The following is a 27919-nucleotide window of genomic DNA, read 5'->3' on the forward strand; positions in this document are numbered from 1 at the left end:
CCCTTTTTCTCTCTCTTCTTCTTCTGGTACCCATATAATGAGAATATCGTTCCATTTGTATTGGTCACACAATTCTCTTAATATTCTTTCATTCCTGGAGGTCCTTTTATCTCTCTCTGCCTCAGCTTCTCTGTATTCCTGTTCTCTAATTTCTGTCCCATTAATGGCCTCTTGCACCACTTGCAGTCTGTTCTTATGTCCTTCCAGAGATTGTTTTATTTCTGTATTCTCCCTCCTAACTTGATCGTTTAGCTCTTGCATATTTCTCTGCAGTCCATCAGCATGGTTATGACCTTTATTTTGAATCCTTTTCCAGGAAGATTGGTGAAATCTATCTCCGTAAGCCCTCTCTCAGGTGTTTTCTGAGTGATTCTGGACTGGACCAAATTCTTCTGCTTTTTCATGGCGATAGAGGTAGTCATAGGCAGGTGGCAAATGTGTCAGCTGGTAGAACAAAAGTCCCCTCCTGCTTTCTGGTTGCCCTGCCCTTCTCCCCTGCCTGTGTTGGTCACCCTCACATGGGGAGCCGCCCTCCGGGCAGCCCAGAGCCCTTTGGGGAGAGGCAGGTGCACCGGGTGTGCTCTCCTGTGAGAACAGTACCCCTTCGTGCCCTGCCCTGGCTTCCTCTGCCTTCAGCAGACAACTGCGAGCTGGCAGCAACCCCTGGGTCTGGCCCAGGTGGCTGCATGCTGGGAGGAGACTCTGGGAAGCTGGTGTGGGCGTGGCTGCTCTCAGGCTGCTTGGCTGATGTGGCGGGGCTGCACCAGAGGGGGAATGAATGGCAGGCCATTAATCACCGTGAGGGGCTTCAGAGCTGTGCTGCCTACCAGGGGACTGGGGTGCCTGAAGCTCCTCAGAATTCCCAGCCTGCTGGGTGAGTGTGCTGGGATGATTCCATCCAGGTGTGAAGACCCTGTCCCTTAAGACTTTCAAAAATAACTCTCTTTCCTTTTGTCCCAGGGGAGCCAGCTGTGGGGACCCACTCGCAGATTTTACCTTTCTGTTTCCCTAATATCCAGCACACCATGCAATGTGTGTCTGCGCTCCTGGTGTGGATCACTAGGACTGGTTATTTAGCAGTCCTGGGCTTCCACTCCCACCCTGCTCTGACTCCTCTCCTCCCGCCAGTGAGCTGGGTTGGGGGCAGTGCACACGTCCCACAGGGTCGTGGCTTTGTATCTTACCTGCTTCATGAGATGCCGAGTTCTTGCAGATGTAGGTATAGCCTGGCTGTTGTACTGTATCCTCTGGTCTCTCTTTTAGGCGTACTTGCATTTGTTGTATTTTCAAAAGTATATATGGTTTTGGGAGGAGATTTCCACTGTCCTACTCACACTGCTATCTTGGATCCTCCCCTGTATATTCATCATTAATTTTAAATTACAATAGTCTTTTAACCCGCTAGTATATCATAGTATATAATGCATTAATAAAGAAACACATATTACAATTAGTCTGTAATATTTTGATATCAGTATTTTAATAAAATTGTTCTCATTTGTAATCCTGTATTTTATTTTATGCATTTAAAAATGTTATTCTTGGAAGGGATATATTGCCTTCACCAGATTGCCAGATGGGTTAAAAGCAGAGAAAAGGTAAAGTCTGTCAGTATACTCAGCCTTTTACTTCAGACTCAAGGCTAAATCTTACAGTTCATACAGATGCTTTGATTTATTGGAGCCCAGAGTGGGCTTCTGTGTGTGTGTATCTCTAGCAGGCCTACTGTGATTTGTAATAAGAAATACATATTTGGTCTTTGACCCTGATCCTGGTACAGAGTTCCTCAAATCTTTGGAATTTCCTAATAGAGTGGTGGTAAAAAAAAAAATAGTGCCTTTTGTTATGTTAATGAGGTGACATCGGAAAGCCCTGAGATAACTTAAGAAAGGGGGTTTGACAGTGGAGCCAACCATGTAGAGGGTTGAAAATTTCAGGCCCATCCCTTCAAACTCTTGGGAGGGGAGAGGGGCTGGAGGTTGAGTTCAGTCACCAATGGCCAATGATTTAATCAATCATGCCTATGTAATGAAGTCTCCATAAAAATCCGGAAGAACAGGGTTCAGAGAGCTTCTCGGTTGATAAACACGTGCTGAATTGGGGAGAGTGGCATGCTCAAAGAGCATGGAAGTGCCTCATCTCTTTCCATATACCTTGCTCTACGCATCTCTTCCATCTGGCTGTTCCTGAGTTATATCCTTTTGTAATAACCTGATAATCTAGTAAGTGAAATGTTTCTCTGAGTTCTGTGAGTCAGCATAGCCAATTAATTGAATGTGAGGAGGTGGGGTGTCGTTGGAATCTCTCATCTGGATCAGAAGCATAGGTGACTTGATATTGGTATCTGAATTGCGGAGGTGGGGGATAGTTTTGTACAAATAAGCCCCTAACTTGTGGGATCTGATGCTATCTCTAGGTAGATAGTGTCAAAATTGAGTTGAATTGTAGGACACCCAGCTGATGTTGGAGAAGTGCTGGGTGGTGTGGTTAAACCCACACATACACTGAAACTGAAAATCAGCATCTTACCTACTCTCTTTTGTACATTTGAGGCCTTGGACCCTAGGAACTCATGCAGAAGTGCTTAATTTCTGTATCTTCATTTGTGCTTCTTTGAACTTAATTTAAGTGCTTGATCTGCAGGCTGATGCCTCCTAAGGTTCTCAGTCTGGGAGTGTTTATTTATCACCACACACCATGTTTCCTGCCTCTGTGTCTTTGCACACATTGTTTCCTCAGCATGAAAGTCTCTTTTAGTAAAACACCCACCCTCAGACACATAAACTCTCAATTACCTGGAAAATTCCACTCATACTTTCAAAATAATCTCAGGCATCTCTGAGAGGCTAGCCAAAACCCTCTTGCTGGGTGTCTTGCCTGAGGATTTCAGCCCCAGGCAAGTTCACTGTGGATTCAGTGAGACTGAGAAATGACAACAGAATGTTCTTGGCATAAAAGGGTTTATACCCAGTTTTATTCTCTTGGTGATATGTTGAAAGCTAGAATCATGTCTGCATCCAACAGTCAGTAGGTCCATAATACACCTCCTCCTCTGCCTCTGCCCAGGGCACTGGGCAAAGCTCTTTACATAGGGACTCAGTCAGTAATGGCTATTGCCTACGGGTGTGGAAGCATTAGCCTAGCAGTAGGACAATTACATGATCAAGTAGTTTAGGATCAGGTGAGGATCCTGGCCATAGGATCTTCTATTTTCCTCACACTCCACCCCTCCAGGATTCTCACCTCACAATCTACATGCCCTCAGTCTTCCACAATGATCCATATGAGAGAAAGCTGGAACATTGTAATCAGATTCCACAACAGGAATAGAAAAAAACAACATACAGATAATAACAAAAATTATGATACAGGTAACAAAAATTATAAGCCCAAAGAGGTTATTCCAGCTGTATTCAAACAAGTTCTACTCACATGACTTCATGACTCACACTTTCTATGGGATAACTCAATCTTCTGCAATGGTCCCTGTGTGAGAAAGCTGGAACCTTGTAACAAGAATCATCATCATAATAATAGTTATCTTCAAGCCTGAGGAGATTGAGTCCCACCAAGGGGTCATCCCAGCTGTACTCAAACCAGTCCCAGTTCATGATTTCTGCTTTCCACAGGATGTCAGTAGCAGTACTGATAAGGAGCTCCATGAACCCCAGCAAATAGCAGTTTTCTGCTAGGGTACATGCCAAATGCATAAAGACATTAGAGGAGATTAACCATAAGAGTGATAAGATTCAATGTTTTACTGACACCAACATAGGCAAATCTTGTCCATCAGGTAGGATGTATGCAGAATACTGGTACTGTGATAGAACTGTGGCAGGAGGGGTTTCCATCCAGATCTAGTATGCCATACCTTTACTCCTTGCCCCATGGGGGTTACTGAGGGGTCTATATATAGTGCTACTGGAGGTGCATGCACTGGCCATAATGATAAAACAAAACACCCTGGTGAGATGCTCCTACCTTCTGTCCATTCAAGATATACTCCTGTGATTTTTGGGGTCCACTCTGCCATTACTCCAAGAATACACAGGAGCCCAGCTTCCAGGCCTTGTCCCCAAGGTGCCATGGGGGCCATCCATCGTTGGTAGGATTATATGGTACATGAAACTTCCATTTGATTCCTAATTGTTGTACCCACTCTTGTAGTGCATGTCCAGTAAAGTGGGTGCTTTGATCATTCTCAATTACCTGCAGATGGCCATAGGCTGCAAGGAGACCCACCAGGCCTCTTTTGGTTATCTGCTGGTCCACACAACACACAGGAAAAGCAATCAGAAGTCCAGTAGCTCCGTCCACACAAGTCATGGAATATTGGTACCCTTCTGACATGGGCAGAGGCCTAACATCGTCTATCTGCCACCTGATGAGGGGTATCAGCCCCTTAGCTATTGTCCCATGTTGCTGTGGAACTCGGTGTAAGTCCCTTTGAGAGCATATTATGCACTCCTGCCAGGCTCCTGTTGACATGCTACAGCCAACATTGTCTCTTGTGCCACATGCAGGTTACATTGATGAAACCACTGGGCCATATCAGAGGAAGGATTTCCTTCTACTAAGCCAATTCATCTGCTTCATTATTTCCTGGGGATGTCAGGGGCAAATGGCCTGTCACATGATATACTATGCTTGTTCTCTGCGATAAGTCAAGTACTAGAATTATATCTGTATCCAACAATCTGCAGGTCTGTAATCCTCCTTCATCTCTGTGTCTGTGCAGAGCACTGGGCAGAGCTCTTTATATAGTGACTCAGTCAGTAATAGCTTATTGCCTACAGGTATGGAAGCAGTAGCCTAGCAGCAGGGAGTTACATTATCAATAGTTTAGGTTCAGGTGAAGATCCTGGCCACAGGAAACTTCACTTTATCCACAAGCATATTTGGGGCACTTGTTTTTTTTATTGTAAATAGTAATTCGTAAAATTTGTTATTTCTTTTATAAATCTAAAGTAATACTCACTTTCATACCTAAATTTGTACTATTTTCTTTAGAGGGATGTGGATAAAATGAAGGTTCCTGTGGCCAGTATTCTCATCTGGCCCTTGTTGACTAGTTCACCACACATGTGTGGGCAATATGTTGATATTGACTCTATATAGAGAGCCCTTCCCAATGCTCTGGGCAACACATTGGCATGGCTGCAAGGCTGCAGGAGAGCAGAGGCTGGAGTGGTGGCAGCACCAAGGACAGGAGCCCAGAGGACGGCTGTGCTGGCAGAGAGGCCTAGAGGCAGAGACAGGCTTACTGCATGCAGACTCGCTCTGAGTGAACAGGATTTTAGTGATTGACCTACCAACATGGAAATAAAGTTGGGTATAACCCTGTGGGGAAGTTGGGGTTCCTCTGACCAGGATCCTCACTGAACATAAACCACCTGATGATGTAACTGACCTGTTGCTAGGCTACCGCTTCCACACCTTTAGGCAATAAGCTATTATTGTGCTATATAGAGAGCTCGGCCCCACTGGGCGGAGGCAGAGGTGCTAGTGCTCGACCTGCCTCCAGGAGAACAAGCCGGGTAATAAACCCTCTCATCCCAAAGAACGTTTTGCTGTCAATTTCTTTGGTCACATTGAATCCATAGTGAACTTGCCCAAGGCTGAAACCCATTGGCAAGACAACTGGAAAAGTCAGCAGGGTTCATTGTTGACCAAGGAAAAAGACAAGCTGCCCTTATGGGAGGAGGGCTTCAGCAGGCTGCCCCTGTGAATGGGGAAACAGTGGATTGTCCCCCAATGGGTATGTGGTCTGAGGTGGCTTGCCTCCTAGAGGACTGGGCCCCACCTCAGGACTGGAGGCAAGTGGAGGTGACACCTGAGGCAGTAGGGGTGGCCCTTGGTATAATAAGTAGATCCTTTGAGAAACAGAATGCCAGTGAGGCAGTGGGAACTGTGGATTGGCTGCTTCTCACAGTACTAAAAAGGTCTACAGAAGAGACCCAAGAAATGGCGGGACGAGAATGCTAGCTGCAAACTTATGTGGATTCCCTGAAGAAGGAAATGGCATTGATGTGAGAGGTGGCATGAGAATGTAAGCTGCAAACTTCTGTGGATTCCCCGAAGAAGGAAATGGCCTTGTCTTGCCAATGGGTTTCAGCCCCGGGCAAGTTCACTATGTATTCAGTGTGATGAAAGAAATCCACAGCAAAACGTTCTTGGGGAGAAAGGGTTTATTACCCTGCTTGTTCCCCAGCAGTAGGTTGAGCAGTAGCATCTCTGCCTCCACCTAGAGCACTGGGCTGAACTCTCTGTACAGCACAATAATAGTTTATTGCCTACAGGTGTAGAAGTGGCAGCCCAGCAACAGGCCAGTTACATCATCAGGTGGTTTAAGTTCAGTGAGGATCCTGGCCATAAGAACCCCAACTTCCCCACACCCCACCCCTCCAGGATTCTCACCTTACAATCTCCATGCTATCAATCTCCCACAATGGTCCCTGTGCAAGAAAGCTGGAACACTGTAACCAGATTCCGCAAGAGCAACAGAGTATAACAACAATTTAGAGATAATAAAAATTAAGATAGAGCAAGATTTTGACACAAAAATTATAATAATCTCAAGCCAGAGGAAGTTCTCAATCCTCAAAGACTTTACGGGTGATAAGTCACATGTTTTAATGTCACCAACATAGGCAAATCTTGTCCATCAGGTAGGATGCATGCAAGAGAGTGGTCCTGTGATAGGATTGTAGCAGGAAGGGGGTCCCTTCCAGGTCTAGTATACCATACCTTTACTCCTTTCCCCATGGGGGTTACTGAAGGGTCTATATATAGTGCTACTAGAGGTGCATGCACTGGCCATAATGACAAAACAAAACTCCCTGGTAAGATGCTCTTACCTTCTGGCCACTCAGGATATACTACTGTGACCTTTGGCGGCCACTCTGCTGTTACTCGAGGAATACACAGGAGGCCAGCTTCCAGGCCTTTTCCCCAAGGTGCCAGGGGATCCAGCCATCATTGGTCCATGTGTCAAAAGGTCGAAGGACATGTCTACTCAATGGAGTCTCCAGGGTTCAGTGCAGTTGGTGCTGGCAGCCAGATGTTATTCTGGTGGCCAAACCTTGGCTTCAGTGATTCTTCCTTGGTTTGTACTTGCAATTGTATAGGGAAGGCAGCCATATGTGTTAACATGTCTACAGGGCTCAGGGATTCCTTTCAAGGTCTCCCATTCAAACGCTGTAGCACGGTCCATAAGCGGCCTGACCATCCCTGCAGACTATTGGTAACTGACTTTAGTCCGTATTTTGACAAGCCATGTGCCTCTCTATCATGCCTGCTGCAGTAGGATTGTACGGCACATGAAACTTCCACTTGATTCCCAGCTGTCACAGCCATTCTTGCAGTGTATGCCCAGTAAAATGGGTGCCCTGATCACTCTCAATCACCTGTGGTGGGCCACAGGCAGCAAAGAGACTCTCCAGGCCTCTTTTGGTCGCCTGCTGGTCTGCACAACAGGTAGGAAAAGCAACCAGAAGTCCAGTAGCTGTGTCCACACAAGTCATCATGTACCGATATCCTTCTGACACAGGTAGAGGCCTAATATAGTCTATCTGCCACCTGACGAGGGGTATAGTCCCCTTAGCTATTGTTCCATGTTGCTGTGGAACTCGGTGTAAGTCCCTTTTGGAGCACGCGACACACTCCTGCTGGGCTCTACTAACTTCTTCGAATGTCAAAGGCAAGCCCCACTGACAGGCTACAGCCCACATTGTCTTTTGCCCCTCATGCAACAAACGCTGATGTAGCCATTGGACTACATCAGAGGCAAGCTTTCCTTCTAACCAACGTATCTGGGCCAATTTATCTGCCTCATCATTTCCTGGGGATGCCAGTGGCAAATGACCTGTCACATGGTATACTGTAATTATTTTAGTCTGACCACAGGCCCATAAGTCTTGCCATAATTCTTGCCCCTAAAGGGGTCCGTGACCAACCAGCCAGTTGGCACGGTACCAGGTTGGTAGCCACAGGGTCAAGCCCTGATAGACAGCCCAGCTGTCAGTGCAGACAACTATAGGGGAGGGCTCCTGGCTGATCACAAGCACCATGGCCTGCAACTCTCCCCCTTGGCTGCTCTTCCCCTCACCGTCTTCCATCCATATTGTCTCAGTCTTCGGAAGGAAAACTATGACCCTTCATTTTGGGGGCTGCCCATGGCTGGAGCCATTTGTGTACCATGCATCTTCGGGTATGGGGGATCTTCCCTCCTGATAGGGACTGTCTGCTACTAATGGTTCAAAAGCAAGTTCTTCCTGCTTTTCACTAGTATATGTCACCTGCCCCAACAACCGTTGGAGTTCTTCACTCAAGGGGCTACTAGAGAGGGCACTACACTGCTGTAGGTAAGCACCCTACTTAGCTAGTGTGGGCATCTGCACCACACCACTCCTTGGCTTTTGGTTCCAGTCTCGTACTCACCCCAAGGTCAGATACATGGTTATTATCTTTATCGCGGCCATTCCAGTGACGGGTTCTGTAGCCAGCAAGGCATGATACATAGCAGCCAGTTGTTTTTCTATCAAAGTGTATTGTACCTCTGCTCCTTTCCAGAGTTATGACCAGAATCCAACGGGTTGGTGTGTTTGTTCAAGCCACTGCCAGAGACCCCAGCCATAACCATCTTCAGTCACATGAACATCCAGCTCACAGGGCCTTGATGGGTCTATCACATTCAAGGCCTGCATTTCCGTGACTGCCCGTTTTGCTGTTGTAAAGGCTGATGCACATGTCTCATCCCAGTCCCACCTGATGCCCTTTTGTACCAACTGGTATAAAGGCTTCAGAATTTTTGCCAAGTGCGGGATAAGCACTCTCCAGTAGCCTAGAAGACCCAGAAACTCCTTTAGCAGTGCTACAGTTGTAGGGCTAGGAAAGTCCTGGACTTTATCTACAACTGCTTCTGGTATGACTTTGGTCTTACCCAACCAGACGACCCCGAATAATTTGACAGACAAAGCAGTGCTGAGGAGAGAGACTGGGTTGGCTGTGCAAGCAGAGAGGCCCATAGGACATCTGTGTGGGTAGAGAGGCCCAGGGGCAGAGACCAGCTTGCTGCATGCAGACTCACTCTGAGTGAACGGTGTTTTAGTGATTGACCTTCCACCATGGAAATAAAGTTGGGTATAACCCTTTCACCCCAAGGACGTTTGTTCTACTGTCATTTCTTTCACCACATTGAATCCATATTGAACTTGCCCGGGCCTGAAAACCATTGGCAAGACAAGGGGTTATACCCAACTTTATTTCCATGATGGTAGGTCAATCACTAAAGTCCTGTTCACTCAGACCAAGTGTGCGTGCAGCAAGCCGGTCTCTGCCTCTGGGCCTTTGTACTCGGTGCTGCCACAACTCCAGCCTCTGTTGTGCTCTCTTGCAGTCTTTCAGCCATGTCACCATGTCACCCCCAGCACTGGGCAGGCCTCTCTCTATAGAGTTAATAGCAACGTATTGCCCACACGTGTGTAATAAGCTAGCCAGCAAGGGCCAGGTGAGAATCCTGGCCACAGGAACCTTCATTTCATCCACATATATAATATGTGGTCTTTCGACTAGTTGGTAGTGATGTCATCTCTTTCATTCCTGATTTCTGTGATTTGATTCTTCACTTTTTTTACTCAGTTATTGTAGCTGAAAGTTTGTCAGTTCTTTTCAAAGAACTGACTTTGTTTCACTGGTTTTCTCTGTTGTTTTTCTATTCCATTTATTTCCTCTCCAATCTATTATTTCCTGACCTCTGCTTGCTTTGGGATTGCATTGTTCTTCTTTTTCTAGTTTCCTAAGGTAGAAGTTTAAGTTAATAATTTTAGATCTTTTTTAATATGGCCCCTACCATCCGTCCTCCACTTCTGTCTTCCTTTGATTTAATTATTATGGGTAACTGCCGTGGTGTTATCGATTGCTCAGATGGAGTTTTCTATTGCTCTAGTCTTGCTGCCTGATCAACGGAAAGGCGAATCTGCGTTCACAGGCTCGGCTTCCGGCTCATTCGGCCTGGGCTGGGCTGCGGAGCGATTGGGCCGCCTATGCATGACGTAGTCCTCAGCCGGAAGATGGCGGGTGCTGGAGCTGATTTGCGAGGTCACTTCAGGGCTGGCGTCCGCGCAGCCCTGGAGGCCTGGCCGGCTTTGCAGGTGAGTGGGGCTACCGCCAGGATAAAGATCAGGGCCTGGGACAGAACAGGAGTTGGCCAGGCGAGGCGCCAAAGGCTCGGCTGTGCGGTATAAGCGGCAAACCCCTACGCCACCCAAGGCCAGCTCCCAGGCTGACGTAGTGGGCTTGGGCCTGTGTTCGCAGATTGCTGTGGAGAATGGCTTCGGGGGCGTGCACAGCCAGGAGAAGGCCGAGTGGCTGGGGCATGCAGTAGAGGAGTACTTCTTCCGCAATGGTGAGTGAATGTGAGGCGTTTCAACCCGTGGGCGTGGGGAAAAAGAGGTCGGCGCTGGTAAGCCCGCACTTCTTGAGCAATTGTTGGTTGGTGTCTGAGGGTGAGATGGAATGAATGCAATGCAAGCTTTTGGGTCAGAATTTTGAGTTCTGATGCCTTACAGGCTGTGCCATTGGCTCTTGGTATCACTTTGGAGAAGTCTTTTTACCTCCCCAAGACTCAGTTTCCTAATTCCTAAAATGAGTATAAAAGTATGCACCCCAGCATTGTCCAGTAGCGATGTAATAATGCCAGTCACATCATGTAGTTCAAAAATTTTCAGCTGCCACTTTGATAAAGAAGATGCAGTCAGTATGTTGTTCAACTAACTATATCCCAAATATTTCAACATATAATCAGTATTAAACATTTTAAATGAGGTGCATTACATCCTTTTTAGTATTAAGTTTTCAAAATTTGGTGGGTATTTTAGTTTTAGCACAACTCTGTTTGGCCTAGCCACATTGTAAGTGCTCGGTAGCCACGCTTGGCTTATTTGGACAGCAAAGGTCTACATCTTTGATGTGTCTTAAGGGTCATGTAAGAAAAAGGGGCCCTGCAGACAGCCTTTTGCATAGTATAATTTTGCAAAAAGTCTTTGAAATTACATTAGGCAGAGTCCTTTCTCTCGAGGAATTTTACCATCTACTGAGGGATCCAGATAAATAAATAGGCATTCACACACAAGGTGATAGATGTTTTAATAAAGAGATGTGCAGGGTGCTTGTGTGGCATGAGACTGGGGAGGGGGGCTTCTTTTGGAGATTGTTAGGGGAGGTAGTGACTGGGCAGAATCTTAAGGGGTGAGGAGGAATTAGCTAGGTGGGGGAGGCAGAGAGAGCAACACTCAAGTAAGTTCTGTGGTAGATTATATTTGAAAAGTGGCAGGGAGCTCAGTATTGGAGTAAGGGTGTATGTGTACTTGCAGGTATGTGGAGGGGAGGACTGGTACAGAATGAAGCTGTGGGGGTGGGGAGGACCCTGGAAAAGGGTAAGACATGGAAGGCCTTACATGCCTTTGGTTTTGTCCTTTAGGCCAGCATTTGCCAAAATGCATGCTATGGAAGACTAGTTCTGTTAAATGTTCAGTGAAGAAAAAGCTTCTCCAGCCAAATTATGTAAGAAAAGCTTTTTTTCAGTCTCTACTTAAGAGTCACAATAATCATTAACATAGTCAGGGCTTGGATAAGGATAAGAATCACTAAAAAGAAGCCTTTTTGCCTTTGTTTCCCTTTAGCTTTCTATGGATAGCTTCCCTACAAACCCAGCGAGACAATTATTTCTTGAACGATATGAAACAGCGCAGTAGGTAATAAAAATTCATGGGCAGGTCCTAATGTGAGTAATAGGATGGGATTTGCTGGATGCAAAGTTCAGAACGTAATCCATATGCAGCATGGACTGGAGAGGGAAATTTATGAGAAGACTGTTTCTGTCTAGAAAAGGGTGAGGCCTGAACTGAAGCAGTGGCAATAGTTATGGAAAAGAAGGGGTATATTAGGGCCTTGGAGATTGTTTGGCTATAGAGGGAGAGGGAAATGGAGGCAAGTTTCTGGTTTGAGTTGCTGGTGGATTAAGTGCCTTTCATGGAATAGAAGAACCCTGAAGTATGAGAAGTAGGTTTGAAGGGTAAAGGTGATGACTTTGGCTTTGGATATGGAGGGTCTGAGGCACCTGTGAAACAGGGTCAGAGACAGTTTTGGGGGATGTTAGGTTAGAGTGGTAGGGAAATCCATGGGGGTGAATGAGCTCTCCCAAAGGGAAGAGAGTGAGGAGCTTTGTGGAAGACTTTGTTGAGTAATTCTCTAATTCAGAAAAAGCAGAGCATGAGCCCATATGGTAATTGAAGCCTAGAGAGGAAGAGTTAGTCACACAGTAGGTTGTTGATGTCAAGGCTATGACGATTTCATCATTGTACTTAACATCTTTTTCTTCTTAATGTATCCACTGGTCAGTGGCCTCCTGTATCAGTGGAGACACAGTTGGGAAGGGTCTTTAAATTTCAGCCCTTGGGTGATAGAAATCAATGTGGATTATGCGTGTCCCCTGTGCTAGGCATTGTTTGGCTGGACAGACCTTCAAGGATGCCACTGTTAGCCCCACTTTGCAGATGAATAACTAACTTGCTCGGTCACATAGAGAGGGGGCTGGTTAAAATAGGCCAGATGAAGGATGGTGGACGTGTTTGAGATGCTATGGAAATAGAGGGCTTGGTAGGATGCAGGAAATTGGAAATTGGGTATTTATGTATAGTGTGTGTTAGGTTTTTTTCAAATTATGTTAAAACTTGGAATGCAGAGAACTTAAGCAAATAAAAGGCTCACTCTTTGGACCTTTACCCACCAACCAGACATGGAGCCACTAAGTAGCTGTAGAAGAGTAGCAGGCAGGAGTGATTAAGTTGCCTGGTCTTTGACCAAAGGGTCCTGTCCTTTCCTACTCAGCTGACTTGGAGCTAGATGAGGTGGAGGACTTCCTCGGGGAGCTCATGACGAACGAGTTTGATACAGTTGTAGAGGATGGGAGTCTGCCCCAGGTGAGCATATTGTGGACACAACTGCCATCTCCCAGCTTGCAGTCTTTCTTTTCCTGTGTCTGTTTTAGGCCATGACTCTAACCATTCTTGAGTCCTGCACAACTCTCTGTGACTCCCTGTGGCCTAAAGGAAAAAGTTTACTCTTCCCAGTCCTTCTCCAAACCCTGCCTCATCTCTTATTTCTCTCTGTATGTCATTCTTACTTGCTTATTCCATCTTATTTCCCTTCCATACATCATTCTCTTCCAGGTCTGTCCCTCACCCCCATTCCAAGGGCAGGTCAACCAGGTACATTTCCTTCCCTCTGGTTTACATCACTTTCCCTCCTGGGGATTGCCTTCTCCTTTACATCCTCCACCTTTCAAAACCATTTCTAGTGCCTTCCCTGCTAGAAGGGCCTCTTTCGATGTTCAGGTCCTCACCTGAGCCCTTCACATGTGGTTCTTTCATTAGTGAACTCCTTGGGAAAGAACGAACCCCATTTCCTGGAAACTTCCAAACTCCTCTCTCCTAATCTTGCAGCAAACATGGGCTGATTATGTTTTAGGTTCTCCAGATAATCCAAGCTTGTTAAATGTTTTCTTGATAGGTGAGCCAACAGCTCCAGACCATGTTCCATCACTTCCAGAGGGGTGATGGGGCAGCTTTGAAGGAGATGGTCTCGTGCATCACCCAGAGAAAGTGCAGGGTCAGAGCCACTGCACTTAAGACAGCCAGAGAGATGGATGAGACTGATGCGGACAGTGTGGAAGAGATGGAGGTGAGGGGGTGCCCCTTGGGTGGGGAGATGCAGATGTTTTTAGTTTTCTTCTGGGAGATAAGCTCGTTTCACAGGGAAGTAATGGGGACAGGGTGGTGGTAGTTGTATTACCTAGAGGGTAGGGAACTTTACTGAGGTCATACAACCAATCCTAGCAAAGCTGGGAAGAGAGCTTGGTTCTCCAGTGGCCAGCCAAGAGGTGTTACATTTAGCGCTCTCTTGTATTTCTCCTGCAGGTCACAGCTACGAATGATGGGGCAGTTACAGATGGGTTCTGTCCCCAGCCTGAATACTCTGGTTCAGACTTCCAGACTATTAAAGAAGAGGATATAGTGGAGGATGGCTGGACTATTGTTCGCAGAAAGAAATGAGTGGGGCTGGAAACAGTTTGAGCTCTTGTTTGCTAGTTGTTTTGAGACTTGTTTGTGGGGTTTTTTTGGAGGGCTGTGGGCCTCTGAACTGTTACCCCATTTCTACCCTCTCTCCAGTCCCCTATCCAGCTCCCTCTAGGGGAAGAAGAGCACTAGGGTCTTTATCTTGGGGTTGTGGGACCTGGTTCACCAAACCCCCTTGGGCCTTAAGTTACTGTCTAAGTAATGAGGCCTGGTTTCCCAGTACAGTGCCCCTTTGGTGCAGTTAGTGTGAGGAGAGAAGATAAGTGGCTGGAGAATCTAAATGTTTGACAGTGAGCAGGTAGACTTGGGGAGGGAGAGAACCAACAGGAGAATCAATAGTGCTGCATCAGGGATGGTGAGATGAACATGCAAATGAGACAGATGAGTTGATATGAACAAAAGTAGCTGTGGTACCTCTCTCTTCTCCCTACACCCTATACACACACAGTGCAGTTCTGAACCCCTGCCCAGAAATTGCAACCTCCCAGGAATGCTGCCATTCTGCAGCCCAGCCTCCAGCCCTGGGTTCCTTCAGGAAGTCTAAGACCTTGGTGAGCCTGGGGGACCAGTCTTTTGTTTTCCGTCTCCTCCAACCTCTTTTCCAGTCTCTACATCCTACCCCATCCATCTCCAGGGATGAGGCTTAAGACCTCAAATAATATCTTACTGTCTAATCTGTGGCTTGACCTGCCTTCTGAGAGCTGAGCTTCAGAGCTCAGCATGGGAGCAATTTCTGGGCCCATCCTAGCAGCCCGGTACTCTGGAGTGACAAACAGATGGACAAATAGAGCACAGCGCTCTGAAAAGTTTCCATAAGCCCGAAATAAACTGTATTTTTCTTTAAAAAACAAAACAGAGAGTATCCATTGTCTTCCCCCCTGTTCCCCTGTCCTGCCCAGTGGCCCTGCCATGGGTCTGGACAATAAAATACTCGGTAGCCTTGGGGCCAAGTAGAAGTTGTAAGCCATGGGAGAGGCAGGAGGGGTCTGGTCACCACCCCACATAGCATCATACATGTAAAGACACTGGCTGAAGGGGCAAGGTTGGGCCAGGGCCACAGGGTCAGTGGCAGAGTTGGCACTTGAGTCCAGGTCTCCTGCCTCCAGTGTTTTAGAGGGAATTGGGTGGAGGCAGGATCTGTAGGGTGTTGAGGGGAGGGGAGAATAATCGTCTAATTCAGACAGGCCTAGCAATAGCTTCCATGGTCCCTGGGGACAGGGATTTTTAAAAATTAACATCACTGTAGGAATTTTTTTTAAAGCCCACATTTTGTGAAAAGGTGAATTAAAAAACCCAAGACCCAGCATTTGGGATTGAAAGTGCCCACGATGGGAATTCAAGTATTGACTGAGCTGGGAGGGAGGGGCTGGGGAGCCCCCAGTCAGACATGGGCAGCTAAGGTGTGAGGCAGGGGGACCCAGTTCCTCCCAAACTCTCTAGGTCTTATCTTGGGGCTGGGGGGCTTCGGGGGGTTCAGCAGTGGCTCCTGAAGCTGCCACTGGTACCTCCTCCATCTCCCTGTCTTCAGACAGTGTGGGCCCTGGGCAGAACGTGTCCCCACGGCCCGCCCGACCGAGCACAGCCATCCAGCGCCGCTGTAGCTCCTCAGTCTCAGGGCTGAAGTACCAGCTTAGGTGGCTCTGGGTGATCTTGAAGACATGCCGTCTGTCAGGCCGCTCCCCTGCCTCAGGAGGCCCCACCTCAAAGCCAATGAGGGGCAGGCTGCGCTGGGCTTTTACATCCTAGGAAACCGACAGCTGGGGTTACCTTGGGGCTTCTCACTGGTTTTGCATCTGCTAAACCCCCTTTTTCTTCCCCCACTCAGGAACCTTCTATCACTCCACTGGCTCCAAGAGGAAAATGTCTGAACCTGAGCTAGAACACAGGCTGTTTCAAATACCTATTTCCTCCCACACCCAAGACCAGCTGGGCTAGTCTCTAGCATATAGCAAATAATGTTTTCAGGCCTTTGTCTAGGCGGTTGCCCTCATCTGCATGTTCTCCACTAGCAGTGTACTATCTCCACTCCAGCTTCCTCCAAGAAGCTAGCCCCCAACTCACACAACTTTTCCCTACATAACTTGGCCTACAATCACTCCTCGTCTGCAGCAGGTCTTTGTCTCTCTCACAAGGGCTGGGGGTTTCTGATTTCCTCTTAGGTTCACCCTATCCCCCAAGGCTAAGGAGAGCTCAAGGACTGAGGGGGAAATGGGGCAGACTGGTTTTACCAGGTGGCTGAAAGGATCTGAAGGAGTAGGATGCATACCTGAGGGGCTCCATAGATGTACAGCACTAAGGGTTCGTTCTCAGGGACCACAAACCATGCCTTGTGCCAGCCTTTCCCACCCTTCTCCATGTAGTGTAGGAAGCTGCAGATGACGCTGTTCTCTGCAGCCACTGAGGCTTGTTTCTGTGCCAGAGACATGGGGAGCATCAATGTTGATAGAAGGCCTAGCTTGGCTCCTCTTGGCTTCAACACCCCCTCAGTGCAGGGATTGCTAATGCTGAAGCTCATGTGGCAGGAGTGATTTGCCCCATGACCCCCAGTGAGTCAGTCAAGTTCAAAGCCAGACTTGTCTGCTGCGCTCTGGCCATGGCTGCTGCCTCCTAAGAGTTAGGCAGAGGGGTGTACTGCTCCTCAGGCAGGGGCACCTAAATATCAGGTAAGCATTCTTTCTTTAATCAGTCCATTCATTCAGGTGCACCTTTTTTTCATCTTTAATCACACATCCATTCTCTACACTCAGCAAGAGGCAGCCAAACATTGTAGTTAAGGGGACTGGGTGGGTGGGTAAGGCAGTCTGGCTCAAATTCCCAGCTCTAGATGAAAATGTATTGAGACGAGGAAGGAGAGCATATAGGGTTGTAAGACTTAAATGAACTACTATATGCAAAGTGCTTAGAATAATGCCTGGCACAGGGTAAGCATTCTTTAAGTGTTAAATACCTCAATTTGGTTCAAACCAAAAAGTGTGTGTTATGTGCATGTGCCTAGAAAGATAGGAAGCATGTGCATAGTGGTCATCTAGTGGGTAGAAGGAATACAGTGTTTTAATTATGTTTGTTTATACTGTCCAACTTTCTTCAGGGCACATACTTTGTAATAAGGAAACATAATTTGTTAAATTTTTTAAAATCCCAGCTCTGCCACTCATTGGCTGTGTAACTTGGGTAAATAGCTTCCCTGAGCCTCAGTTTCCTCATTTGTAAAATAGGGACAATAATATCATGGACAGATTGGTTACGGTGAGGATTAAATGTCTAGGTAAAGCACTTAAATAAAAATAACTTGTGTTCATTCACTCTTACACTCAGTGTACTCTCAGTCTGGTCACTTGCTCAGTGGGTGCCCAGGCCTCAGTCACACTGGGTGGGTGGCTGGGGCCCATGTGATCCATGTGGGAGTGTTAGTCAGGGGCCTGGCTCTTACCTCCAGGATAGATCTCCGGCGCTGGGGTGTATGCTGGCTGCAGGCTGGGCTGCTCCCAGGCACCCCATGCAAGGCCACATAGCAGTCAGTACACACACGGTTGGAGCGGTTGTTGTCATAGATGAGGCGGGCCCGGAACTCAGAGCACTTCCCACAGACCACCTGGGGTGGCAAGTGGGCAAGAGCAGCCTGATGAAAGCAGGCCTTCCCCTTCAGTGTACCAAATCCCACAGCAGACTCTCAGCCTCCCCCACCTTGGAGGGTACCCACTCAGAAGAGGGCCTTCAGGCTGCCAGTCAGTCTGCTCCCTAGCTCTGCCCCTGCTTCCCAACACTCACATGCCCGCAGGCCTTGCAGTGGTGCCTGCGTTTGGTGATAGAATTGAAAGGCTCCTGGCAGCGCATACACATGGTGACTTCCTTTTCTCGGATGGGTGTAGGTGCCCGCTTCCCAAGATCCACGTTCTGGAGAGAGGGCCAGGTTCCAGGTCAGAGACAGCTATTCCCAGCCCAGTCCAGCCAGCCCTTGCCTCTGTGCCAAGACTTGGATCATCATTGGGAGGCAGCAGACACATTCAAAAGACCTGCCTTTGAGTCCTGGCTCTATCCCAACCTCACTGTACTATTGAAGGCAATTCACACCTCAGTTTCGCCAGTGATTTCTCTGCATTCCTACCAACAGAAGACTGCAGAGGTCATGCACTGCCATTCTGGTCTTCACTTTCTGGAGCGGGGTGAGGAGCACCTCAAGGTGAGGTGGGAAATTGAAGGCTTGGGAGAGATTTCAGTGCAGGGAAAGGGGGTGGGAACTTACTGGAGAATTAGGAGGTGTGTCTTCATCTTCCCTGTTTGTTGAGTTCAACAGTTTGAAGGTCTCCAGCGTCTGTTCATGCTTCAGGAGGGTGGAGTTGATGGCCTGGAGGTGTAAGAAATGAGACATCAGATCACCTAACAACCGACCCATTTCCATCTTCACCTCACCATACTGTGACCTAGACTGGAGGCAGAAAGGTTGGTTCTAGACCCAGTTCTGCCCCTTGATAGGCATATAACCTTGAGCATGTCCCTTCCCAAATCTAGGTCTCAGTTCTTATATTTGTGAAATAGGGGAGGGGGATCAGTGGCTGAAAAACCTCAGAAGGCCTTCCTGTCCACTGAGCTTTCAGTTTTATAGAGCTTAACTCACTGGGGTTACACCCTCAGAGGAGCCAACTTTCTACAGGAAGAATTTCTGAGTTTCTACTTAACATCTGGACCTAAGTTTGCTTATCTGTGAAATGCGGATGGTAAAATTTGTTGCAAGGTAGGTGTCCAGGCCCATTCTGGTCAGATGTGAGTTTTAGGGGAGAGGCCACCCATCCCTAAGAGACCTGTTAATACTCCTCTAGTTCCCCTACCACAAAGCCTTCTTGGATTTTACCTGGACCCAGTCTTTCTTCTCTTCCTCAGTCCTTGGGGGAAAAAAAGAAAGATGTCGGGTTAGGCAGGCCAACCAAAAGCAATTGCAGTGGTAAAGAGCAGGTGTTTTGGAACCAGACAGACCTGGGTTTGTTGAGCCTTTTTTGCTCCTTCACTTATTACTTATGTGACCTTAGGCAAGTCATATAGCCTGAGTTCTTTTTAATTCAATAGTTACTAATACCTTTCAGATCCTATGCTAGGAACTTGGGCCTCAGAGAGGACCCTACCCCTGAGGAGCTTTTGGTCTAGTGGGAGAGACAGGGACAATACAGGGGAATCAGTGCTGTGACAGAGTGAAAATAGGGCTGAGGAGCCCAGAAGAGGAGACCTGCCCCAGCCTGCTAAGGAAGGTTCCTCAAGGATGTGCTAGGCCTCAGGTAGAGGGCTAAGGGTGAGGTGTGTATAAAAGTAGGGAACATGGAAGAAACCATAGATAGTTCCTTGTTGCTGAAATGTCAAGTTTGAGAAAGCAGAGCAGTTTATTTTTATGAACTTGTAAAATGGAGATGAAATTATCAGTCTGGGTTGTTCTGAGCAGTAACTGAGGTGACAATCCTTGGTATGCTACATGCTCAATCAGTGTGAGTTACCCCTTCCCTCTGCCTTCCTTCCCCGACTCTCCTGTCTGCCTTTGGTTTCCAAGGTCTCTGCCCTGGTGCAGCCCCATCAACTACTCACTAGGACCCACCTTTTGGCTGACTTCCACCTGGCTTCTTAATCCCCTTCCACATCCATACTCCAGACATCAAAAGTACTTTTCTATTATGAAAGTCTGACTACATCCTTAGAAAAATTAAGGATGTGAGTTATGTATATACCCTTCATGAAAAATTAAGGATGTGAGTTAATATTTAGCTACAAGAATGTTCACTGAAATGCTGTTTACTGTAGTGAAAAATTAGAAGCAACCTACGTGTCCAAAAACAGGCGATCAGCTAAAAAAAAGATGATGGTACATCACTATTGCCAGACAATATAAATGATGTAGAAAGCTGTTTATAATGCTAAGCGAAAACAACATATAAAAAGTACTCATAGCATTCCATTTTTGTTTAAAAATATATGTGACATGAGTGTTTACATTTGTCAAAACTCATTGATGGTACACATAAACCTGTGTATTTCACTGTATGAAAATTTTTTCTCAAGGAAAGGAATGGACCTTAACAAATAGTGAACTCAATGATATGAACTCCAAAGTCTTTAGGGGTAAGGTGTAGTGATGTCTGCAATGTACTTTGAAATGCATTAAAAAAATCAGATGGATTGGTGGATGGATAAAAGGATAGATTTGTGATAAAGTAAATACAGCACAATGTTAATACTTGAGAATCTATATGGTGGGTTTATGGGTGTTCACTGTACAATTCTTTAAACTTTTCTGTATTTTAGAAAATTTTCATAATAAAGTATGGAGAGAAAACATTGTGTGTCTATGTGTGTTTGTATACATAACACATACATACACACAGGTGAATACAGGAAAGGCCTGAAAGGAGTTCTGCCAACACATCTCTGAGTGGTACCATTTTAGGGGATTTTACTTTATTCTGATTTTATTCTTTTTAAAAATTCTTTATCTATCTATATTTTCTAATTTCTAACTTCTTTGCAATGAACAATATTGCTTCTGATTTTTAGGAGCCACAATAATGTTTTTGGCAATGCATGCTGAAGCATGTGGGGTTAAATGTCATGTCTGTAATTTATCTTAAAGTGGTTCAGCAAAAGATACATATGGATTTGAACTGACTGTTTATAGTTCATAATGCATGAACAAAACCGAAAGCTTCTGTGATGACTGCCCTTGTAATGTTCACCATGTAACTTATTCACTATGTAAGAATTTGTACTCCATGTAAGAACTTGTTCGTTATGCATCAGAAGATTGGAGACTGACGAAAATTAGGCTTGGGGTGGATTAATGATTGTGCATTGAGTATTGACCCCCCCTATACAGAATTTTATTGTTGTTAACAACTATTTGATCAATAAATATGAGAGATGCCCTCACAAAAAAAAATATATATATATATATATATATATATATATATAAACACACTTCCAATTGTAAAATAAATAAGTAACCGGGATGTAATGTATAGCGTAAGGAATATAGTCAAAATATTGTAACAACTTGGTATGGTGATAGCTGGTACCTAGAATTATCATGTATATAAATGTTGAATCACTGTGTTGTACACCTGAAACTAATGTAATACTGTGTGTCAACTACCCTTCAATAAAAAAAAATAATAATAAATAATTTAAAAAAAGATACATATGGCAAAATGTCAACAGTTGTTGGCTCCCAAGTCAGTGGTTTTAAACCCTGGCGCACACATTAACATCACCTGGGGAGCTTTTAAAATTCTCAGTGTTCTCACAGTATACCCCCAACAAATTAAATCAGAGTCTCCTGGGGTGGGTCCCAGACATCAGTATTTTTTTCAACGCTCCCCAGCAGATTCCAATATGTTGCCAAGGTTGAGAATCAGTTGTCTAAATGATGGTCATATGGGTATTTGCTGTATTTCTACTTTTATGGACATCTGAAATTTTTCATTGAACAGTGTTTTTAAAGGGCATATCAAGTGTTTGCAAAGCAAATCCTCCATGCCTTCCCGCTGCCACTAGGAAACCCTACACTGTTTAGCACACCCTTCTGGGCCCAGCAGGCCTCGGCAGCACCCCCTTTCCATCCTCCCAGCTGAGGACGTGGCTTGTCACTCATGCTCTGCTGAGCCCCAGCTGGGCCCCATACCTTCCCTGGATGTGCCCTTTCTTGGCTTTCTTCTGGTTTCTGCGGCCTCTGGGATGCTCTCTGTCTCCTGGAACTTCAAACCCAACTCTTGACTGTCCTCCTCCAGGAGGACACACACTAGTCCCTATTCATCCCTCCCTCCCACCTCCATGCAGTTCCTGACATAAGGGTTCTGACTCTCATTTCTCACTTCCTGAAGCCTTTGAGAAGCAGTTGAACTACCTAAGTGCATCTATTCTCTGGCCCTGACCATGACCTCAGTACCCTATCACCTGTGCCCTCAGAAGGCGGCATGAACTCCAGGTCCATCTCTGCTCCTTTCTAGCTCTGGGATCTTGGGCAAGGTACATAACTGTTCTATGCCTCAGTTTTTTCATCTGTAAAATGGAGTTGATGGTAACAGTAGCTACTTCCAGGGTTGTTTTAAGGATTCAACTAGTCAATTTAGGCTTAACATTGTTTAAATTAAAATTAAAAGTGCCTGGCATAAGAGCAAGTCTTTGTTAAATGTGAGCCATTATTATAATCATCCAAGTAGAGGATAGATATGAAAGCCCCTTCATTAAATGGCTGGGCATTATTTTTAAATTTGGCATTTAAAATATTTTTATTATGAAAACTTTCAAGCATACAGAAAAGCAGACAAGATAGCACAGGTACATTAAATATATACCACTATATAGATGCAAAGTTTTTAAATGTTTAGCTATATTTACTTCATACATGTATGCACATTTAAATATATGTTTATGTGTATGTAAGCATATGTATGTATATATATATGTATTGTTTGGTTGATAAATAATTTAAAAATGAATTACACATATTGTGATACTAAATCCTCACCACACACCACTAAAAAACCAAGGCCATTCTCCTATATAATCACTATACCATTATCACACCTGAGAAAGTTTACAACAATTCCCTAATAACCAATGCTCAGTTCACATTTAGATTTTCTCTATTGTCTTGCAACTGTCTTTTAGGGATGTTTTTCTCAAACCAAGCCCTTGTCATGGATCAAACATTGTTTTTGGTTATTTTTCTTAAGTCTCTGAACTATATTGTTACTCATGTTTGGATTAACATCTCATTCTCTCTCTAACAAAACCTACTAAAAGAGCAAGCCTGCATCTTTGGGGAACGGTGCCCACCCTTTCTCTAAAACAATCTCTTCCCTAGGGAGAGAATTGTGTGGGGCTAGGCCTAGAATGCCTCAGCTTATCTGAAAGGAGGAGGGGGCTGGAGGGAAGGTATAGGCAAGGGCAAGTACCTGGCCTGGAGCTCAAGGGAGCGCTGCTTTCCTGACACCAGGAAGGTCCGAGGCAGATTGAAGTTGGAGCTTTCCTTTAACTGAATAGAGGGAGAAAGAGGCTTTGTTAGGCCTACTGAGCTCCACAGAGCCTTCTACCTCTGCACGCGCGCACACACACACACACACACACACACACACACACACACACGGAATTGGGGTCAAAGACCATCTTTTCCTCCCATTTTCCATGAAGGCCCCCTCCAAGTCCCCATTTCCCACCTTCTAGTGCTCACCTCCATGCCGTCTACATCAATGCGCGCCCGCACACTAAACTTCTGGCCAAGGAGCCGCAGCCTGGGTACACAGTAAAGGAGGCGGTCGTTGAACTAGGAAGGAAAAGGTTTGGGATTTATGTACAGAGCACCCAGGAAGGGTAAGGTCCACTTCCCTAGCCCTGTAGCACTCCTGAAGCTTTATTGCTGGGGACTCAAGGCAATAGATGGAGACAATATAGCCCAGGTTGGGCACAAAAGTCACAGGGAAAGACCCTAGGTATGGAAGTCACTTCCTAGTTGGATGACCTTGGGCAAGTCACTTCTCCCTAAGTCTTGGTTATATCATCTATATATATATATATATAGGAAAAAGATCCTAATATAGGCAGTGAAAATACAATGAATTAATAGAAGAAAGAATGGCTAGCAGAGGTGTAGTCTTGAGTGAGTACCAAGTATATGTGTGTTTTTTTGTGGGGAGAGCCACCTGTAACCCCACACCTGGCACTTACTAGAATGAGGTATCGGTCTTGAGTGGTCCCATTCTTCGCTGACAGCTTAAGGATGTGGCCTTCTTTTATGAGCTCTTTGGTGGGGCTGACAATGTCTTCCTCACCCCCTAGCAGTTCATATACCTTCAGCAGCTTGTGCATTCGCTCCTGGAAGGAGCAGTGAACAAAGGCAAGGTTGGTGGACTGGCCTCCCCCCAGATGTCCATAAGTCACAAGCCCCCACCCCCAGGGAAAAAGACACCACAGGTGGTTGGCTAAGGAAAAGCAGGGCTAGAAGGGCCACTCACCATTTTGCGGATGGCAGCATTAGAGTGCTCTGCTGCTGTGGCTATCAGCTCCAGAGACTCTGTGGGCAGAATGGGCAGTGAGATGGGGCCTAGCAGAGAAGAGATTCTTGGGGGCTCCTTTGCTCCTGGAATATCTCCTCCTGTCCTGACCACAGAAAGCACCTCATTCCAGAAAGCACCAGCCTCAAAGGTATATATAGCAATGTCACTTAAAATCAGAAACTCTCACAATTAATGCCACAATAGCAGAATTGTAGTATATGGATTAGCTTGCAGTCAATAAAACGCAAGCTTAGCAAGATTATTATTACCATAAAAAATAACAACAATAATAATTACATATGTAACTGAAAGAAAATACCCACATTTACTAAGCTGTCTCTGCATGATGGGACTATGAGTGGGGTTTTTATTGTCTTCTTTATATTTTTGAGAATGAACATGTATTACTTTTATAATCAGAAAAAAGTCATATACAGAAATAGAGATGATCCTATTCTTTGTCTCAGTAATTCTGATTACAGGAATCTATATTAAGAAAACACACACCCTATATACAAATACACTTTCATTGTAGTGTTTACAGCATTGTCAAATTGGAAACAAAAATGTCCAACTGTCAGGGTTTAGTTAAAATAATGTGCATTCACAGAATGGAATATTAAACAGCCTTTACAAATGATGCTTATGTAGGGTTTTTCATAACCTTTGAAGTGCTCAGGATATTTTAAGAAAAGGATACAAATTTGTATATACTAAATGATCTCAATTTTGTAAATGTATGTGAATTAAAAATGCTAGGAAGAATATATGTCAAAATGTCATGTTTATCTCTGGGGGCTCATATCACAGGTGATTTTTTTTCCCTACCTCTTTCATCTTTGCTGTAATTTGCTCATTTTCTACAGTGACCAAGTATATTCAGGAAGAAACATTGAAATAAGTCCCTATATATCTCCGCACACTAACAAATCCTGTCCACACTGGAAGCCAGCTGCAGCTGCACTGTAGTCCACTCATATTACCCTCCACTCTTGTCCATACAGGGTGAGATTTTCCCACTTAGAAAACATGCCAGTGATGGAGGAGGACAGGAGCTTCTGAAGAGGGTCCATGTGGTTGGCAAACCAAGTCTTGTTTTCCTAGAAGGCTCTCCTTCCATGATCAGGTCTTGGTGCTCAAGATCTGTGGCCCCTGTTCCAGCTCAGGCCTTTCAGGTGCCAGTCCAATCTCCAACCACTCTTTCACCTTAGCTGCCAGAGGGAGTTTTCTTAAACCCAGCTTGCTGTCACTCCTCTGCTCAAATTTGTCAGTGGCTCCCCTATGCCTGCAGGGTGAAGGCCCAGCCCTTTAGCCTGACATTCAAAGCCTTTGGTGATCTGGCTTCTGCTGACCTCTCCAGCTTTCTCCACTCGTACCTCCCTAAACATGTCCTGACTTGCTTCATCTGGCCATCTGCCACTCAGTCTTCTGGATTCAGCTCATCTCCTCCAATAAGCCTGCCTTAAGTTCCCAGACTGGGTTAGGACCCTGTCAGTGTTCCCACATTTATCTTTGATCCTCTCTGTCCCACTAGTTACACTATGTTCAACATGCATTTACAAAATCTACATCCCTCAGTAGTCTAGGAGCTCCCTAGGATGGGACCAAGTTCCCACTACCTTCTCCAGGGCTCCTCAACAGATGCTTTGCATAAATTAACTCCTTTCAATCCTCACACCAACACTATAAGATAGGTATGACTGTGCCCTGTTTGTCCAATGAGGAAACTGAGACTTGGAGAAGAGGTGGCAGCCCTAGGTTTACTATCTGAGAGGTAGCAGAGTGGACATCAGAACTGGAGCTGCTCTCTCAGCTTCCCTTTCTCCTGCACATTCTGCATCTCCCCACCTCAGGTCAGGGGCCATGCTGGGTGGTGGAAGTAGGAAGTGCCCAGGGAAGGGGAGAGGAAGATGACTCTGGCAAGCTATGGCATACAAGCTCAGGCCTGCATAGGCCACTGGGCTCAGACTAAAGGCTTTGCTATCAGAAACTGGAGATGTCTTGTGTGGGGTACACACTGGCATTTCCAGGAGTCCAGTGTGTGTAGCCTCTGTGTGGGGGTTCAGTATGGGGATGTTAGTTCAGGATTTCATTTGGGGGTTCAGGCTAGGGAGTACAGTTGGGGGAGCTTGGTGTAGTGGCTTGGTCCAGAAGTTTTGGTGGGGCCTGGCCTGGGTTTGGCAGTCTGGGATCTTGGTTTGGAGTCCAGTCTTGGGCTCAGAGTAGGCAGCTCAAGCCAGGAGTTCTAGATGGCCTTGTTCGGGGAGTCCAGTCTAAGGTCCAGGCTCCAGAGTTCAGTCTGGGGAGCCAGAGATATGATTCAGTGGGGCTCAGACCTGGAGGCACTTTCTGGGGCTCTGCCTGGGGATTTTAGACTGAGGGGTAAAAAACAAGGAGGTCAATTTTAGATGTTGGGTGAGGAAGCTTGGTGAGTACATCTCAGGCTGTCCCTCATTCAGAGATTCTTAATCTGAGCAGCTCAGAAAACCAGATTGGGGAGTTCTTTGTTGGTGCGTATGTGGGTTCATCTTTGGGTTCAGAGCTGGGGGCTTGGTTAGCTAAGCCCAGGCTCTGAGGCTCACTCTGGGGATTCATATAGGGTTAAGATTGTTGTCAAACTGTAACCTAAATTAGGTGAACTTAATCTGGGGGCTGCTCCTAGGGACATTCACTATGGAGGCTTCAGGTAGGGCATTTGGTAATAAAAACAGCAAATATTCATTGAGCCTTTACCATGTGCAGGGATTGTGCTAACAGCTTTATCTGGATTACCTCATTTATCCTTAGAACAACTCAGAGGCAGGTATCATTATTATCCCCATTCCACACATGAGAAAACTAAGGCTGAGAGGCTAAGCAGCTTGCCCAGGGACACACAGTTGGTAAAAGGGACTCTAACTGGGGCCCAGTCTAGGGAGATTACACTAGCTTGTCTCTTTGGAGGGCCAGTCCAGGAAACTCATTTGTGGAATGTCATGCTAGGGATCCAATGTGGAAGAAAATTACAGAACTCAGTCTTGGAAGTTCAATGTAGACATGTGATTCTGTAGAATTTCATGGGCTCTGAGTGGAAAATGAGACTAGAGGCTTCTTCTGGGGACCCCAGTCAGGGGGGTATAAGATGTGAAGACTCAGTGTGGCAGTGGGACATTCTTCTCAGGTCTCAGTATAGGGCCAAGTCTGGAAACTTCATTCTGCTAGATTCACCTGGGAATCTCAATCTGCAAACCCAAGTCTGGGAGGTGGGAAATGGGAGGCTTAGTCTGGGGGACGTCAGTCTGGGAGTTGAGACTGGGAAGATCAGACTTGGAGCTTGGCATGGGTAAGGTAGTTTTTAATTTGGGGTACATTAGTCTAGGATACTAGTCTAAGGGCTCAGTGAGGGGGATGGAAAATAGGGGTCTTCAGTCTGGGGGACCTGGGCTAGGGAAAACACAATCTGAAGTCTGTCTGGGGCTGAGTCTGGGCAGCTCAATTTCAGGGTTCCTCTGGGGTACACACTGGAGAACTTTAGGAACACCGTCTGAGGGCTCAGTGGTCTCAGTCTGTGGGATTACATCTGGAAAGTCAGTCTTTTGGGCTCAGGCTAGAAGGCTCAGTCTGAGGGACAGTAAATGGGATTATTCTAGGGTGCTAAGTTTGGCAATACCTGTCTTTAGAATGATAGCCAAGGAGAGCAGACTCTTTGGGGGGAATCTCCCTCTGGGACCTCAGGTTGAGCACTCTGACTTGGAACCCACTCTCAGAACTCAGAGT

The 27919-nt window shown here is 46.0% G+C and overlaps 2 protein-coding genes across 6 annotated transcripts in view; one reads left to right on the top strand and one right to left on the bottom strand.

The window, feature by feature from the left end:
- Positions 1-10004: 10004 nt before the first annotated feature.
- Positions 10005-14988, top strand: TSR2 (TSR2 ribosome maturation factor). 5 transcript variants are annotated; one of them, XM_036930876.2, is made up of 7 exons: positions 10005-10151; positions 10315-10405; positions 11480-11562; positions 11682-11753; positions 12889-12980; positions 13570-13740; positions 13977-14988. In XM_036930876.2, the coding sequence occupies exons 5-7, from the start codon at positions 12933-12935 to the stop codon at positions 14109-14111; spliced, it is 354 nt and encodes a 117-aa protein (XP_036786771.1). In that variant the 5' UTR covers positions 10005-10151; positions 10315-10405; positions 11480-11562; positions 11682-11753; positions 12889-12932; the 3' UTR covers positions 14112-14988. The 5 variants fall into 5 exon arrangements, with proteins under 5 accessions (XP_036786771.1, XP_036786770.1, XP_036786769.2 ...); XM_036930875.2 differs by lacking the exon at positions 11682-11753; XM_036930874.2 differs by lacking the exons at positions 11480-11562; positions 11682-11753.
- The window catches only part of FGD1 (FYVE, RhoGEF and PH domain containing 1), a 36510-nt gene continuing 23533 nt past the window's right edge, over positions 14943-27919 (bottom strand). The window contains exons 9-18 of the mRNA XM_036930864.2: positions 24122-24180; positions 23835-23981; positions 23341-23433; positions 23066-23145; positions 18985-19015; positions 18379-18480; positions 17904-18029; positions 17566-17727; positions 16402-16545; positions 14943-15877 (exon numbers count right to left, since the gene is read on the bottom strand). Of these exons, the coding sequence (XP_036786759.1) occupies positions 15572-15877; positions 16402-16545; positions 17566-17727; positions 17904-18029; positions 18379-18480; positions 18985-19015; positions 23066-23145; positions 23341-23433; positions 23835-23981; positions 24122-24180 (1250 nt within the window). The 3' untranslated portion in view covers positions 14943-15571. The remainder of the gene's footprint in view (positions 15878-16401; positions 16546-17565; positions 17728-17903; positions 18030-18378; positions 18481-18984; positions 19016-23065; positions 23146-23340; positions 23434-23834; positions 23982-24121; positions 24181-27919) is intronic.

Source organism: Manis pentadactyla, chromosome X (assembly GCF_030020395.1).
Source record: "Manis pentadactyla isolate mManPen7 chromosome X, mManPen7.hap1, whole genome shotgun sequence".
Taxonomy (NCBI): domain Eukaryota; kingdom Metazoa; phylum Chordata; class Mammalia; order Pholidota; family Manidae; genus Manis; species Manis pentadactyla.

Coding starts and splice junctions, on each gene's coding strand:
- TSR2 (XM_036930874.2), top strand. CDS start 10,044: ATGCATGACGTAGTCCTCAGCCGGAAGATGGCGGGTGCTGGAGCTGAT. Junction 10,406..12,888: donor GGAGTACTTCTTCCGCAATG/GTGAGTGAATGT, acceptor TTTCCTACTCAG/CTGACTTGGAGCTAGATGAG. Junction 12,981..13,569: donor AGGATGGGAGTCTGCCCCAG/GTGAGCATATTG, acceptor TTTTCTTGATAG/GTGAGCCAACAGCTCCAGAC.